This window comes from Vitis vinifera, chromosome 15 (genome assembly GCF_030704535.1).
Source record: "Vitis vinifera cultivar Pinot Noir 40024 chromosome 15, ASM3070453v1".
NCBI classification, from domain to species: Eukaryota; Viridiplantae; Streptophyta; class Magnoliopsida; order Vitales; family Vitaceae; genus Vitis; species Vitis vinifera.
Window position 1 is genome coordinate 19,535,877 of NC_081819.1, and position 16,927 is coordinate 19,552,803.

General features: G+C 34.8%; 1 protein-coding gene across 1 annotated transcript; it reads left to right on the plus strand.

Annotated features, from left to right (window-relative positions):
• The first annotated feature begins 9,459 nt into the window (after positions 1-9,459).
• Positions 9,460-16,822, plus strand: LOC100267721 (prohibitin-2-like). Its single transcript, XM_010663221.3, has 6 exons — positions 9,460-9,603; positions 10,999-11,179; positions 12,793-12,909; positions 15,286-15,456; positions 15,840-16,052; positions 16,312-16,822. Exons 2-6 carry the CDS (start codon positions 11,003-11,005, stop codon positions 16,507-16,509), a joined length of 876 nt encoding a protein of 291 aa, XP_010661523.1. The 5' UTR covers positions 9,460-9,603; positions 10,999-11,002; the 3' UTR covers positions 16,510-16,822.
• The last annotated feature ends 105 nt before the right edge of the window (positions 16,823-16,927 follow it).

Genomic DNA, 16,927 nt, shown 5'->3' on the forward strand with positions numbered 1-16,927 from the left:
CGGTTTCGATCTACGTCTTTCCTTGATGCGAATATTGATCAGCTGGCAAGTGGCATAAGCACCCAGCACAGCGGACCAAAACAATGTCACTGATAATAGCCTAGCACATCGAACCCGAAAATAGCTGAATCTGATGTCCTTCTCAAGCCTGGTGAAGAGTTGCTTGACATGGCTCATTTTTTCCATGAGGGTCCACTCCTTGACTTCTCATGCGGCTGCATCTATGGAGTGGACTTGTGTTTTCCCGTAGGCACCTCGGCCCAGGTGACCAAATGCAAAGTGCGGCACTCAACATTCAAAAAACTTAACAGAAAAATATGAGAAGAAAACAGAGCATGCATATATACGTAAAAGAAAACTGTTGGGTCTTGCCCCATTCCACAGATGCCGATGGGAGGGATTTAGGTAGAACCAAAAGAAAAACATGGGCATGATCCTCAAAAATCAAATGCAATGACGAATCTACACTTAGAATATTCCAAAACAGGAAGCAAAATGCACAAGTGGTCTCCAAATGTCAAAGGAATCCGCAAATGACTGAAAACAGAGGAGGGCAGTTCAAAACAGGGGGAAGCAAAATAGATTAAAATCATACCTGAGCCAAGAGGAATCAGGGTGAGTGGGTCTTCGGATCTTTTTTTTTCCTTGCTCCCCTGTTTCTGCTCTGGATGTCCCGCTTGAAGAAAAGCTCTCTCTGCGATACCCCCCCTGCTTTTTTCTCCTTTCTTTTTTTAGCTTCTCCTGTTTTTGAGTCTTCCTCAGCAAGTCACTCTTGCTTCCTGCCATCAGCCGCACTTCTCTGCCCGAGCCAACCTCCCATCAGCCGCCTGAGAAAAAAAGAAAAAAAAAGCAAAGAAACTCCCCCCTGCTTCGCAGCCTAGGGGGGGGGGGGGGGGGGGGGTCTACAAATATATATATATCACATTTTTTTTTTCAATTTGTTTTCATATTTAAATATGATTTTTTTTTTACCATTTTGAATATATTTTCATATTTAAATATTGTATATATTTTGTTTAATAAATTTAAACCATTAATACATTTATATAAAAATGAATAAATAATATTATAAATAATATTTAATTTTTAATTATATATTTTAAATATTTTATAATTATTTTTAATTTTAATAAAATATAATATATATATTTATGACATCATCGATTTGACTGTAATCCGACCACCAGTTCAACTAGTGAACTATAAATTGGTAATTCAGTTCAATATTCGATCCAATTCTGAAAACATTGATAAAAACATAACATTTCTTTATAAATTAATAAATTTTTTTTATCAGTAAATTAATAAATTATTTATTGATTGATAAATCAATAACTTTTGCAAGATAACATTTTCTCTTGATCCGAAGAGAATTATTTTATAGAGGTTTTACAGTAGACATGAAAATAAAGGGTTTAAAGGAATATTGTATGGGCATAAGAACGAGGAAAGATGGGGAAGGAGAATATATTTGTAAACAATTTAGTTGAAATACAAAAATGTATACATTTTTTTCTGTATTTATTGAAAAGATATCATCAATAAAATATTATCACCTACATATTTTTAGGTTATATTGTTCATACCTTAATTTCATTTGTTTGTATTTTTATATCTTTATACATATTTTTATATCATCAATAAAATAGATGGTCAACTATCCTTCTTTACAGTTTCATCCTTCATTTAAATTGAAGGAGCTTCTAGATTTTGTTTTGCTTAATCATAATGAATTAGAGAAATAATTCTGCATCAAACAAGGCTGTGATACCATGTTACACTTCTTTTCGTTCTAAATAGTCATTGTTTTCTCTCCATTTTTGGTAATCCATCAATTTTTTTTTTCATAAGTCTATCCATAAAGAGGACGCGGGTGTTGAAAATCTAACGGCCTCTTTAGGAATTGTTTTTTAGAATAATTTTTTGTTCTTCAGAACAAAAAAACAGAAATACACGTTTTGCATGATAACATCTTTTAATTGTTTTATGTTGTTTTCACTTATGTTCTTAGAGCTATTTTAAGAAATAATTATACAAACATGTAAAATAATTAAAATAAAACACTAAATATAAAAATTATTTTTAAAATAGGTTAAAAATATTTTAGGTTTTCAAACAAAATTTTGTTCTATAAAGATTAGAGAACGATTTTCAAAAGTTGTTCTCAAAAACTATTTTTCATAATTATTTTAAAAAACAATACTAAATATCCGTTTTCTTTGAGTTTAAATTGTATTCAATTCAATGATTGATCAACTTTGATGTTGATAGATTTGAAATTAGTTTTATAAGATTTCTAGGTTTCATATATTAGTAATAGTATGTATTTATGATTTTTCCTTTCTTTTCAACTCACCATAAAAATAATTAAACTTACTTTATTTAATTTTTCTAATTAATTCTATAGGTTATAAATTAAATTATTTTTGTTTCTTTATTTTTTTTAAATAGATAAATAATTACTTAAAAAATAAATCTATGAACTTTATTTGGGATGACTTCTTATATTTTATTAAAAGTAATATTGGTAGTGTAAATATTATATTAAATATGAAATAACTTTTTAAATAAATCAAAATAAAGCTTTTATAGAAATAATATTTTAAAAAAAAACTTTTATATTAATTTTTACTTTTAATGTGTACAAAGTTGATTACATAAGAGATGAATTGTTTTATCTTTCAACCTCATATTTATGACTATAAAATTCTCTCCACTCTAGCCACCATGTGCTCGATCGATCAATTTCAATACATAAGCTTTTAAAAGTAATAAAATGTTAATGTATTTTTATCAAAAGAAGATGCTTATCATTTGAGTTGGAAGAATCTAATTCTGTTTTCTTTTTCTTTTTCTTTAATTAACATTGAAAACGTTCTTACCACACGTGAAATGAGATTATGATCAAGTCTATTTTCCTTTTTTAGAGAAAAAAAAAATATTTATTAAGCTTTAAGCTTTCATCAACATTAGTCTCTTTTTTGTATAATTTTATCGTATACTAACTTTTTGCATCTACGAGTTCTTCATTCTCTTTTGGGTTTAGTTGTCAGCTAGCCAAACACAAGCTACACCTACGAATTCCAATCTTTTGACGGTTTCAACTAGCCCTCTGAAGATCTACAAGCTGAAATGAAAATCTATTTTTTCATATTTATATTTCAAGTCATATCATATGATTCCATAATATTTGTTATTTTATACTTTTAGGTTAAGATAATATCCATGACCATACCACCAAAGTGAGTATCACCTTTTTAATACATAAATACATGAAATTTTTATTATTTTTAGAGTTTTTTTTCTGAAAAAAAAAAAAAAAACCTCCCTGCACCGAAGTGTACCTTTCCAAAATTGTACCCAAGTTTGGTTTTTACGCTTTCGTGAGTTAGGAAAAGGGCAAGTCATGAGGAAATGGATTTGTACAAAAATACAGTATTTTTAAAAATAATATTTAAAATATGGTAATTGAAAATTATTTTCAAAGCAATCATAATTTGTGGAAAATTAAATGATATCTATATATATATATATATATATATATTAAAGAAATAGTTCATTTTAAAATCTCAAATTTAAAATTATTGTTTAAATAAATAATTACTTCAATGTGATATGTGCATACTCATGTTATTTGTTCAAGAAACAATTTTCAATCAATATTTTTTTGGGGATGATTGTCAACCAAAATTATGAGCATAAAATTTAAAAAATATATATGAGATTTTAACGTGGTTCAACAATCAATACAACCCTATATTCACGAAATGTACCAACATTCAACAATCTACTAATTAAAATGAAAAAAAGAGTACAATGATTAAGTTGTAAAAAAAACTTAATTGTGACCATGTTCTCTAAAAGCAAAACCCTAAAATATAAAAAAGTTAAATTCAAAATAAAAACAAACTCATTAATCATCATATCAAAAAAGGATGTTGATCTTTTCAACCCTATGAGCTCAACAAGAGCTCAACCCCTGACAATTTGAACTAAGCGATTTAAGCTTTACAATCCAAATTCAATAATGCATTGAGGTCATGCACACCAATCAAGGTGCACCAACTACTCATAGGAGAAAAAAAATTTAAACCATGTATTAAGCTCAACCCAATGGCTATGTGCATACAATTCCCCTGTATCAATTATGGGTTCTGAGCTTTGATTTTTAATCTCACAACAACCTAGTTGTTTCCAAATTAGCTTATAAATTCAACATGCAATCTTATTTTGTCTGTTAATTGTTTGCATCATCGGTATTGGTCCAACTAGTGGGGGTTCGACTACGAAGCAAACAATCACACAAGAAGGATCATGTGGTTAGACAGTATTCTTATATCCATGTAGGAGAATGAGAAGGGTTTCAATAGCTCTCTTACCTAAGCTCTAAGACCAAAAGTTCATGCTCTCTGGTATAGGGGTGGATTGGGTCATAGAGTTGGGTGCATGCATACAAAAAATTCCTGGTGTATGGTAGTGATAGACCAAGTAAAAGGCATAACTTACGAGACTAGAATGGGCAGACCACCTTGACTACAAACGTTCAACCCCTGTAAGCTACTTCCATACCTCTCCATTTTTCCACTAATCAGGCCAAGAACCTCTGAATTTTAAAACAATTTTCATGTTGTCCAATGTTAGGGTGAATTGATAATATTCCAACAAACAACAAAAATTTTCTACCATTTCTTTGTGCAAAATTAAATGAGCAATAGCAACTAGTAGTAATAAATAAATAAACTCACGCAAAAAAAAAAAAAAAAAATCAGACACCATAATTTTTACGTGGAAAACCCCCAAATGCGAAGGGAAAAACCACGAGACTTAGTCCAGTTCAAACTTCCACTATCAACAATAATGGGGTACACATGTATTCTCTAGAATAATCTCTAGAAGCTTCCAAATACATCAAGAGCACATATAGCCTTGGATTATACAATCTCTCTTGCCAAAAAAAAACAAAGAAAATTGGAGAAAGTATACCCAAAAACGTTGTTACTGTTTATGGGTAGTAACACCGATTCCCAAGCTCAAAATATGATCTCCACCGTTCAGATTGTAGCTACTCGAGTTTTAAACCTCTCCTCCAAATTTCAACTCGATCAGACCACAAATGAAGCGGGATCAGCTTATTGATGAAATCTGGGTAAATGCATATTTTTCTTCTCTCTCTTCTCTTCTCTCTGTTTTTTTTTTTTTCTCGATCCTTTTTTTTTTAATGTGACTGACTTGGGTCCCAAGCATATGGGGCCCACTCCCTCACATATAAGGGAGCCCAACAAATCTCCCCATCTCGACTATATAAGGGGCTCTACCAAGCCCGCTTGCTTTCTACAGAATTGTAGCTTCTCTGTAGGTATTGGTTTTGTCATCATATCTGATCCATTCTCATCAGTATGGATTTTCTCAAGGTAAAACAATTTCATCTCTAGTGCATCACGAATCCAATGATATCTCAGATCAATGTGTTTGGATTTAGAGTGAAAAGTTGGATTCTTATTGAGATGAATAGCACTCTGACTATCACAGTAGAGTAGATACCTTTCTTGCTGTAGACCCAGTTCTTATAGGAACTTCTTCATCCACAGTAACTCCTTGCTAGCTTCAGTGATAGCAATATACTCAGCCTCTATGGTCGACAAAGCAACACATTTCTGTAACCTTGATTGACATGACACTGCTCCCCTTGAAAAAGTGATCAAATAACCAAAAGTAGGCTTTTTGGAATCAACATCCCCTACCATATTTGCATTTGTGCATCCTACAAGCATGGGTTTTTCAGTCCCAAAACATAAACATGTCTTAGAAGTACCCCTCAGATACTTGAGAATCCATTTCACTACAGCCTAGTGTTCTTTGCCATGATTAGAAAGGAAGTTGCTAACAACTCCAATAGCATGAACAATATCAGGCCTCATGCACACCATGACATACATCAAGCTACCCACGGCTAATACATAGGGCATCTTTCGTATTTCTAACCCCACCTACTCCATCATATATAGTGGTTGTGAGAAGCTTCAAATAAGTTGTCATTTCCGCCTTATCAATTTTGGTATAATTGGCTTTCACATATTCTAAGAAGTCTTTGGCTCTTTTCGTCTTTGGCACACATTCTTTAATAGATTTGTCCATAGTATACTTCATTGTCATCAAACAACTCCTATTGGAGTGCTCCCATCTCTCATAAAAAGATTTTTCATCAGCAGAGCTCACATCAGTGGGCTTACTTGGCTCATCATCTCTCAAAGCCAAGTTCAAATTTTGCAAATTCATATGCACATTGAAAGACTCATACCATTCCTCAAAATTATTTCCAGTAAGGGGCTTGATGATAGATAATTGCAGAGTAATTCCAGGATTGCTAGTAGCTGGAAAATAGCAAAATTAAACAATATGCATGTTACTACAATATCATGCACTTTGCTAGTTTCCAAAATTTCTCAATTTAGCAATAGTTTGGAATTTTGAAATTCCATGGCGGTAAGGACAACTAATTAAATATCACAACCAAGATGCACTAATTTTATTGCCGAAATGGCAAAAGAAAATTAGTACGGTTCATAATATATAATTAATTTCCTTCATCGGTCTAAGCATCCTACCAAGTATTATAATCATTGATATAACAATTACAATACTCGTATGGACCTTAGCAATCACAATAATAAAGCAACCAAAAGTGGGAGATAAAATATCTCAACAAAGACAATTTGATACATATAAGATCACGATAGGCAACCACATATATGTTCATTATTCTCATGATAAACTCAAATATTTAATTTGCACAATTAGACACACCTTAGAATTGTGATAGGCAATCACACAAGTGTTCTTCATTGTCATAATAAATTTAAATATTTAACAAAAATGGCATAGGACAACATTATTGGTATAAGATAAAAGATTATACCATAAAAAACAACAATAATAATAATTGTCCTAATAAAACCAAATTTAACAAATGCATAATCATTCCGAGAATACCAAGACAACCAAAACCAAAAAAAAAAAGTTTTTTTAATGATGTCATGATGACGTTATCTCATCTTTTCCACCAGAACATGACCTGGTTCTTATTTGGAGAGAAAACAAAAATTCAGCCAAAATTTTGTGCATTTTCTGACAAAAACACTTAGGTTTTCATCCTCAAACATCAATCCTTCAATCTAAACCCAAAAAATGCACAAAAAAACACATAAAATGAAGAACCAAAATAAGCCCTAATTTTCGAAATTCCATCAAATGAGCTCCAAAACCCATAAAAAATGATGGGTTTTGCTCCAAAGAATATTCTCTACAAGTCTCCAACATCAATCGGGCTTGAAAACCGAGAAACAACACCAAACGATCGAAAAAAAAAAACTCCAAAAAAAATGGCTTCCATAACCAGAAAATGGGAAACCTAAAATAACCCAAATATGCAGCTCAAATGTCATCCATGTTATGCTTTGATACCAATTGATGAATTTTTAAACAACATAGGATCTCATGTAGACATTAAAGCATGCATAAAACGGGAATAAACAAAACGCTCACCTTGATTAATGTTATGGAAAGCCATTTTCTCGTTCCACTGCCTCCAAGACGAAGCTCAGTCCGTGATGGTATGTGAATCCGGGTTCAATGAGCTCTTCCCTTTCCTACACCCAAAATTCAGTCCAAGTGTGTTGTGCATTGCCTCTCCAGCCAAAGAAGAAGAAGACAGAGAGATGGAGCGAGAGAAAGAGCTATCTCTTTTTTCACTTATATATATATATATATATATATATATATATATATATGCATTACACATATTATTTGGACCACTTGACTTAATGGGTCAGTCAAATGAATTAGGGTGAACCCATAAAAAATCAAGCAACAATATGTGTCCAGCCCCATTATAGACCACAGTGAAAAAAATAAAATAACATTGATTTATGACATTATCACATTGATTATATAAGCCCACACATGAAAAATTCCAACAGTTGGAACCAATTCACCACCTTTGCTGTTGTGATCAATACATGAAACGAGCATCATAGGCCCACAGCTTACCTTTCCTCGCGAATTTTTCTTAATGTCGATTACACTGATTTCACATAGTGTTCCATCAAGCACAGATGTCCCCACTTGGGTTCTAAAAATTTTCCTTCAATTCGAGATCAAAGTAACGATCATCAATCCTGAAGCAGTCTCACAGCACTAACCCACTTCATCCATCACACTATGCAATTGCACAACTTGAACCAAAGTGCTCCTTTTCTGGTATAATCATTGACCTTCTTTGCACATGATCAGACCATCATAGCGAAATTTCTTTCATCTTGCCTTCTTTTCATTAAGCTCATCAATGTAGTGCCATAGAGAGGCAGATAGAATTGAAAAATCTGGGGCAGAATCCATTAGAAAGTGTACCTGTATAAACTAATAGAGCTTCTGTAGAAAGAAAGGTCTTCTATTGATGGCCAAAAAACGAAATGAAATGGGATAATATTGGAGGACACATAACCCCAAAGAGTCACAACAAGACAAAACAAAATAAAATAAACTGAGAAACAAATGGTTGTGCGTACGCACGTGGAGTCCCAAAGAGGTGAGAATCAGACTTGGGAAGCAAGATGGTGAAGCTCCATTTCATCATGTCCGTTCATCACCAGAAGAAAACCGAAGGAGTGAAATGTCGACCGCACAATACACCATCAGAATCAAACTTGGCTACTGAGTGTGTGAACTTCAGATAGAAAATGTGGAAAAAAGAAAGATTTCTGACGGGCTGTTCCTAAGCTAAGCGGAGTCAAGAGGTGCATCCACTTTCTATGGCCATTTCCAAGCTTAATGCCACCCACTTGCTATGCCCATTTCCTAGCTTTATGCCTTGACTCTCTCTCTCTCTATATATATACAGTATATGGGAGTAATAATAGTAGTGTAACCGGTGTTTGTTTATTTGATTACCAATTAAGTATGTCAGGAGGAGAGATGATGGGCATGATTTTGGAAACTTTACCAGTGGGATTCAGATTTTATCCCACAGATCAACTGTTGGTTGATCATTTTTTGAGCTTGAAGATACGGGGCATGGATAAGATAGTGGACGATGATTCCTAGGTGGACATCATCCCGGAGGTTGACGTCTGCAAATGGGAGCCTTGGGAATTACCAGCTAAACTGAATCATCCAGGTGTTTTGAGCTTTGAGAAAACTCAAATATTAAAATTGTTTGTCCAAATCTGCCCAAACATCAGATTGGTTCGGACCTTGACTTTGTTTTTGCTTTGGTGTTGGAGCCCAGATGGCTAAAGGCCCTGGGGAGGAGGCTGTTGGGTCCAAAACCCAGAAGGGGCATGGATTAGGCTGGGCCTTGATGAAGGGAGTGATTAGTGGGCATAACTTAGTTGTGGAAGTGGGCCAGCCCAGCGAAGATGTGTGAGGCCCAGTGGAGTAGGGAGTTTAAGAGAGGCTAGGGCTTGCGGGAAAGCCTGCGAGCAAAGGAGTGGAGGCCTGAAGAGAGGTTTTACGGTGGGTTTGAGAAAGCGAGGCGCAGGGAGCACGATCACCGGCGACCAGACGATCTGATCTCACCGACGAAGCTTTTCCGGAGGAGGCTTCCAGGTATGCCATCTCATTTCCTCGTTCTTTATTCTACTTGGAGTGGGGGAGAGGTCGGGATTCTCCTTCTTCTTTCTCTGGGCTGGATAGGGCTATGGTTGGCGCCGGTAGTGGCTCCGGTGGTGGCTTTGGTCCGGGAGTTGTGGAAGGGGAGATGGTCCTTGACCGTCGGAGGGTAATATTGGCTGATGGGAAGGTTTTGGGTGGTTCGACTGGTTTGGAGCTGGAGATTGAGGAAATAGACGGGGACCCGTTGGAAGGGAGATAGGTGGCGGGATTTTGGAGGAAGTGGGAGGGGCTTCAGATAGTTGGGCATCCAGTTGCCTGGCAAAGTTTAGCCACAGCTTGGGAATGCCGACCGAGGGGTTTGAGAGGGGGATTTTGAAACTGCTTAAAAGGATCGAAGGAAGAAAAGAACAGAATGGGAAGGCCCTAGACGAACTGTGAACCATCTCTGTACAGGGGGAACTGCGAGGATGGCTTCTTCTGGATTTTTACAGGGGTTTATGGCCCTACACTGAGAAAGGATAGGGAAGGTTATATGTATAGACACACACACTTCTTTATCTATCAAAAAAAAAAATGAGGCATAGGAATGAGAGTGTCGTTTTCTTTTATTGCTCTATTTTCTTGAAAACCAAACAGAGAGCAAGGATATCTCTTTTAATGCTTTGGAGTTGTCATTACTAATGCTGAAATCTTTGAATTCTAGGATTTCATTTTGGATTACAACTGTAGCTATCATTTTTATAAAATTAACTATCTAGGAACATTATCTTGTACAATTATTATATGTAAAAAAAAAAAATTGGCTTGAATTAATGTTCACTAATCTTACCATGGAAACATAAGTGGTGCATACCATGTCACCAATGAATCCCAATGTAAATGGAACTTTTGGAAAATAAGGAAGAGCAATAAAAAAAAAAGTACGAAATCTTAAAAGAAACAAAAGTAATTTAAAGTGAAAAAGAAGTCAAATGAATTTAATTTTTTTTTTCTATTCTAACTGAGAAATAATATAAAGGTGAATTTATTGTGATTGTTGCACTTAACCAATACATATGTGGGATATGAGGAGAAATATATGATATAATAGGGGTACTATGGAAAGAAAAACATCTACAAGCTCTTCCTACTTTTATATATAGATATAGCTATAAATAAAGATTTCTGAATTGTGATTCAAAAAAGAAATGTCTGAAGTTTCATGATTTGAAATTAATGGGGCATACAGTGGGGTTTGTTCTTTGGATGTTGATTCAATTCATTTGTTGCCTTTGCATACGTTTATATTGGTTGGACATGAGAAGTGGTCAAGTACTTTTGGTTTATTTCTTTTCTGTTACAATTCAATTTTCCATGTTGTTATTTATGCTACCAATTCTTCCTGTTCAGGAACATGAATTTCAACAATGTCAAAGTTCCCAAGGTGCCAGGCGGTGGTGCAGCTTCTGCTTTGATTAAGCTGGGAGTTGTTGGTGGGCTTGGATTGTATGGAGCTATTAACAGTCTGTACAATGTTGAGGGAGGCCATCGGGCCATTGTGTTTAATCGCATAATTGGTGTCAAAGATAAGGTTCTCATTTCCCCTTGGTTTCTTGCATATGAGACCTAAAATCCATTAAATTATTTTTGTCTCTACTTATATGGTTTTTTTGGGTAATTGCTTTTAGATTTTACTTGCTTTGCTTATGTTACTTTCAATATTCAACTTTTATGTGTTTTATATAATGGGGTTTTTTATATTTTCCAGTACCTTACATCTTTCAGCAACCTAGTCACTTTTTTCTAGCCTATTTGTTTTGTCTATATATTGTATCTAGAATGTGCATTCTGGATGACTTTGTCTCTTACATAATAGGGCAATTTTTCATAGGTATCTGTGGTAAGATGATAAAACTTCTTCTGAAACTGTCCAATGAATGAATAAATGGTTCTGTGTTGAAATATCTCTATCACATGCAAATCAAGTTTTCTTTTGGATTCAATAGTGATAGTCACCATCATTGGAACTTTTTTTTATGATATACCTGTTGTTTCTCCAGCTTCTTTACATGTTCTTTCTTTGAAGAGGAATGTGAAGCTAGCTAGTATACTCTTTCGTGAGAGTGCTTTGAATTTTGAGATATCAGACTTGCTTCATTAAGTTGGTTCATACTCATGTTCCAGCTCTAGTCATTCTTAAATTTATTGACAAATCTTGAAATATTTTTAATGCTTGAATTGATAAAATGAAGGACTTTCAAAAACGAGCTGATAAAATACAATGAGTTTCTTGTCTTAAACTGTGAGTCAACTAATATATTTGTTTGAGCTTTCTGCTGCTGTACCGTTCACTGTGAGTCTTTTTCAGATTACTGTGATTTTATTGTCGGCTAAATTGATGGTTGGACAGTTGACCTATGTGCTTGATGTGGAAAATAAAGTGTCTTAATGAGTTAAATTTCCCTCAGAGATAATAAGCTATCAACTAAATAGCAATTTCTTTTTAGGCTTTCATATCATCATTGTTCTTATGGTTTGGTTTGAATGCACCATGGTGTGTCTGGGACCCAGTGGGTTGAATACCTGCATTTCACCTCATAGCCCATATAAAAGGTAGGATGGACTGACCACTGTGCTGGTAGGGTGGTAAGAGTCCTTAGACATCCCTTCATTGGTTGTTGGGTGGGTTGGACAGCAAGTTCAGCCCATGCCTTTTTTTTTTTTAGTGGGCTGATTATTATATAATTTTTAATAATAACAATAACAGTAAAAAAATAATTTTTTGATAGGCAAAGATGAATCTATTAAAGCCGCCTAAAAAAAGGGAATAAGACCCAACGTACACAGCTGTCCTCCAAGTAAAAGCAATAACCAATAGATATGTCTCTGAGGTTATTTGGAGCTCATTGTTTTCGGACCAACACTTTTTGAATCAATTGAAACATTGGGGTTGGATGTGACTGGGAGCATCTTACCTTTTTTTGCCCAAATGTTCCCTTTTTGTATATGTACAACATTTGCCCTATTTGATGATAAACCTTGATAAAAATGTTAGTGTTATGTGTGTTTGATAAAACCTACAATTAAGAACCTTAAATCTTGGATTTTCTTTTCCTGCATCACTAATTCTGTAATTTCTGTTTTTCCTGTTGTTTGTCATTCACCGTAACTCATTAGAACATCATACTTTCATGGGATATGCAGGTTTATCCTGAGGGGACTCACCTGATGATCCCATGGTTTGAAAGGCCAGTTATCTATGATGTCCGTGCACGCCCTCATCTGGTGGAGAGTACTTCAGGGAGCCGTGACCTCCAGATGGTAATATTGTTTTCTAGTTCTTGTTATAGAAAATGTTGTGGTTATGTTGCTGATCATGTGTTCAGGTGATGAAGTGAGACATAGCTGCAACTTTCAGACTTTATTTTTAGCCATTATCAGAATGTTTTGTTTCCTGCAATATACACATCTGGGACATATTCTATTTATAATTCTAACTTTTGGGTGTTTGTATGCATTTCCTTAGTTAAATTTTTTTTTAAACAACCAAATGCTAGGGTGATCTTGTAGGTGGGATTAGTGGAATCGTGCTGCTCTTGCCTTTGGAGAGACCTTTTTTATTTTGTCTTTTTCTCTTTGTGTGTGTATTTTTGTTCTCATCTTATCTCAAGAGCATTACATCCCTCGTTCTTAATTACTACCTTGGAAGTGGACTGCATTGCTAAGAGGGGAGTAACTTCTTTGGAATTGTCATCCATTTTAATTTTTGTGCTGTGTTGGATGATATATTATTATCTACTTTATTATCTCTCTCTTTGTTATTCCTTGTCCAATGGTGGTCTGGTTTCTGTGTTAGTTTTGATACTTTCTCTCTCTCCCTCTCTCTCTCTTTCACACACACACACACACACATGCACATTCTCATGTTGTGAATTTGTTTGACCGTTTTTGGGGTTGTGACTTTTATTCTGCAGGCTCTCCATTTTCTTGTCTTTCATTTTGTGCATGTGTGCTTGCACACATGGGTTATTGTGTTTTTCTTGTTCGCTATGTGCTCACTGCGCAGCTGCATTGTGTTTTTTCTTGTGTTGAAGTTTATTTGTCGAATGGAAATGATATTGATGTCCAAGTATGTGTTTTGTTCATAAAAGATCTTTGTTAATTTTGAAGAACAAGTGAGCAACCTTAGTAATTGAGCTTGGCTTACTACTTTGTCATGTATCAAAAGATAATAATGCATGGTGCTTGGTTTGTGTCAATATATTATTGCTGGGCAGTCTAGGACCAATCTCAGTTAAGGGAACCAATGATGAAATTGAAAAGTTTTTATACATGCTGCCATGTTTGTATTTCCCTCGGTAATTGAATGGGTCCATTTCCTTCATATGCCACCATAAGGTGTGATCATTGAATTACTAATCATCAGAGCCACTGGGCCAGTTTTAGGACTTTATGAGATAATGCTGTTTTATGTGTGTGTGTGTGTGTATGCTCATTTGTGAGTATGGTACCATTTCCGTTCTATTCTTGATGATGGATTGGTAAAAAAAGTTACACATGAAAAAAAAAATCACAAGATCCTTGCATGTCTTGATAATCATGTTTGTATTGTTTCATTTGAGTTTGCTTTGTGTAGCAATTTTATTTTATTTTTTGTCTGCATTTGCTCTGTAATAAGCTTGTCATGTGAAAAAATTAGTATAAATCACTTTCAAACCCCAAACATGTTAGTTTCTTAAAGGTGCACAAAGCCATTTGAGTGCTTCTCATGCGGGTTATGTGGAAGCTTGGGGGTTAAATTGGAAAAAAAAAGTTGTTTTTTCTTTTGATAATTTGAAAACGGAATGTGTTGGTTCTTTTTGTTCATATCAAATTTACTTATTTCCATAGGTGTTCTAGACTGATGTATCTGTACGTTATTTAAGTTTTGATTTTTTTTTCCATGATTTGTGATTCTGGGGTCAAAAGTCTTCTTAACATGAAACAGAAATGAGGTAACTTATTTTATAAACACACTCATGAACAGTCAAACACACATATTTGGTTTTTTTTCGGGTGAATTGGATCTCTACCAGGACTGACTGTGAGTGCTGAAAACAGTGCACCTCACTGGTTTGAAACTATTTTAATCACATATATGATGTTTCTAATTCATATGATGTATGAAAACATATTATTTGATGTTTATGATGTTCTGTTTTGAGTATTTTTATTATTGGTTCTATATTTAACTTATTCTTTTACAGTGTCACTATATATTTAGTTGTATTGAGGTTTGCTGATGCTGCTATTGATACTGGAATCCATGCAACTTACAGTATGAAACTCAATTTAGCTCTTCCTGCCTGTGAGTTCTTGGTATCCTGTGTAGTATCTATCTGACTATGCTATTTGACCATCCTGAAGTGCTGCAGTCATTGGAGGAATTTCCAAAAATTTCCTATTTCTTTTTCCTCCTTAAATTATCTTTTTCATATGTATGAGAAATGCACTACCTAAATTAAAGTGTTAATAGCCATATTTAGGAAGTTTGTATTTGATGGGGATCGCAATTTGAATTTGTGGGATCTTGAAGTTATGATTCCAGAAGCAACTTTGCAATTTATATAACTTTCTTTTAGTGCAATATCAAGGTATAGTCATTATTAGTTTGAATTGTGTTCCTTTCTGAACATGGATCTTGATTTTACTGCACAGGTAAAGATTGGTCTTCGAGTTCTTACCCGTCCTGTGCCAGACCAGTTACCTGCAATTTATCGAACCCTTGGTGAGAACTACAATGAAAGAGTCCTGCCCTCAATAATTCATGAAACTCTGAAAGCTGTGGTTGCACAGTATAATGCTAGCCAGCTTATTACTCAGAGGGAGGTAGGTAACCGTCTTTCTTTTAAACAATTTTAATTGCAAATTTGAAGTATGAGTATCAGATAAATAGTGATAACTATTTAAGATTAGGATTTTGTTTTGCAAATTTGGTTGTTAGTACTCTAATTCTTCCTCAAGTTCCCAGTTCTTTCCATCAGATGAGTAGTGGTTTATTGTCAGAATTTCTTCTGTGCACCTTTTCTGTCCTTCCCCAATGATCAAGCTAATGAATTCTATCATCAATCACATGAGCAGTTCCCATCATGAGTCGGGTTCTTGCTTCCTATATTTTAGCTTGGTGTAATAACTGTGGAAGAATAGGTTGTTAGGATTAGATAAAAAATTTTAAATTACTGAGTTCTGAGCAATTTGTATGTTCTTTATAGGCTGTTAGCAGGGAAATACGTAAGATATTGACAGAAAGGGCAGCCAATTTCAACATCGCTCTGGATGATGTGTCCATCACAAGCCTTACTTTTGGGAAGGAGTTCACTGCTGCTATTGAGGCTAAACAAGTGGCTGCACAAGAAGCTGAAAGGGCCAAATTTGTTGTGGAAAAAGCTGAGCAAGACAAGAAGAGTGCTATTATCAGAGCACAGGTGAGAAATAAAAAATGGTCCATCCATACCCTAAGAAATGCAAATCTTTGTTTCCATTTAAGCTGCTGCAGTGTTCTGAACTAGGATTTTCTGCAACCATTATGGGAATGTTTCCTGTTCTGATAGTTTTCCCATTAAGGTTTGACCTTCTGGGCAACTAATTTCAAATACTAGTTTGATTTGGACCCCTGATTGAGGGTGGTTCACCTTCTTTTCAGTTACATAAATTTTAAAGTAAGCAAATCTCTCTGGTGAACAGGGTGAGGCTAAGAGTGCCCAGCTGATAGGTCAAGCTATTGCCAACAATCCAGCATTCATCACGCTCAGAAAAATTGAAGCTTCCCGAGAAATTGCACATACAATTTCAAACTCTGCCAACAGGGTTTTCTTGAATTCCAATGATCTGTTGCTGAACCTTCAGGAAATGAATTTGGAGAGTGCCAGTGGGAGGAAATGAGCCAACAGGTTATCATTTTGATTTGCCCCCCCCAGGTTTTGTTTCTCACATTGTTCTGTTCTATTGCGGGAATATTTCATCAAGATTTGAGTAGTAGACAAAATAATGCTTTTCTTTGTTTCTTTGGACCATATGAAAGCAGTGAATTTATTTATCCCGTCCCAACAGTCATTGGGGAGAGGCAGACCCCCCACCGGACCCTATGGAAATTTTTTAGTTGAGATGGACAAATCCGTTGGATATAATTTTCGAAACAAGTTTTGAAAGTTACATCACTTGAATAACTTCCAGTTTATCCAAAGCAGTTTATTTATATTTGTATGTTTCTTATCTATCAAAAAAAAAATATATATATATTTGTATGTTTCTTTGCTCGAGTAAATGCAGCAGTTTGTAATATTTGAAAGCACGCCGCTTT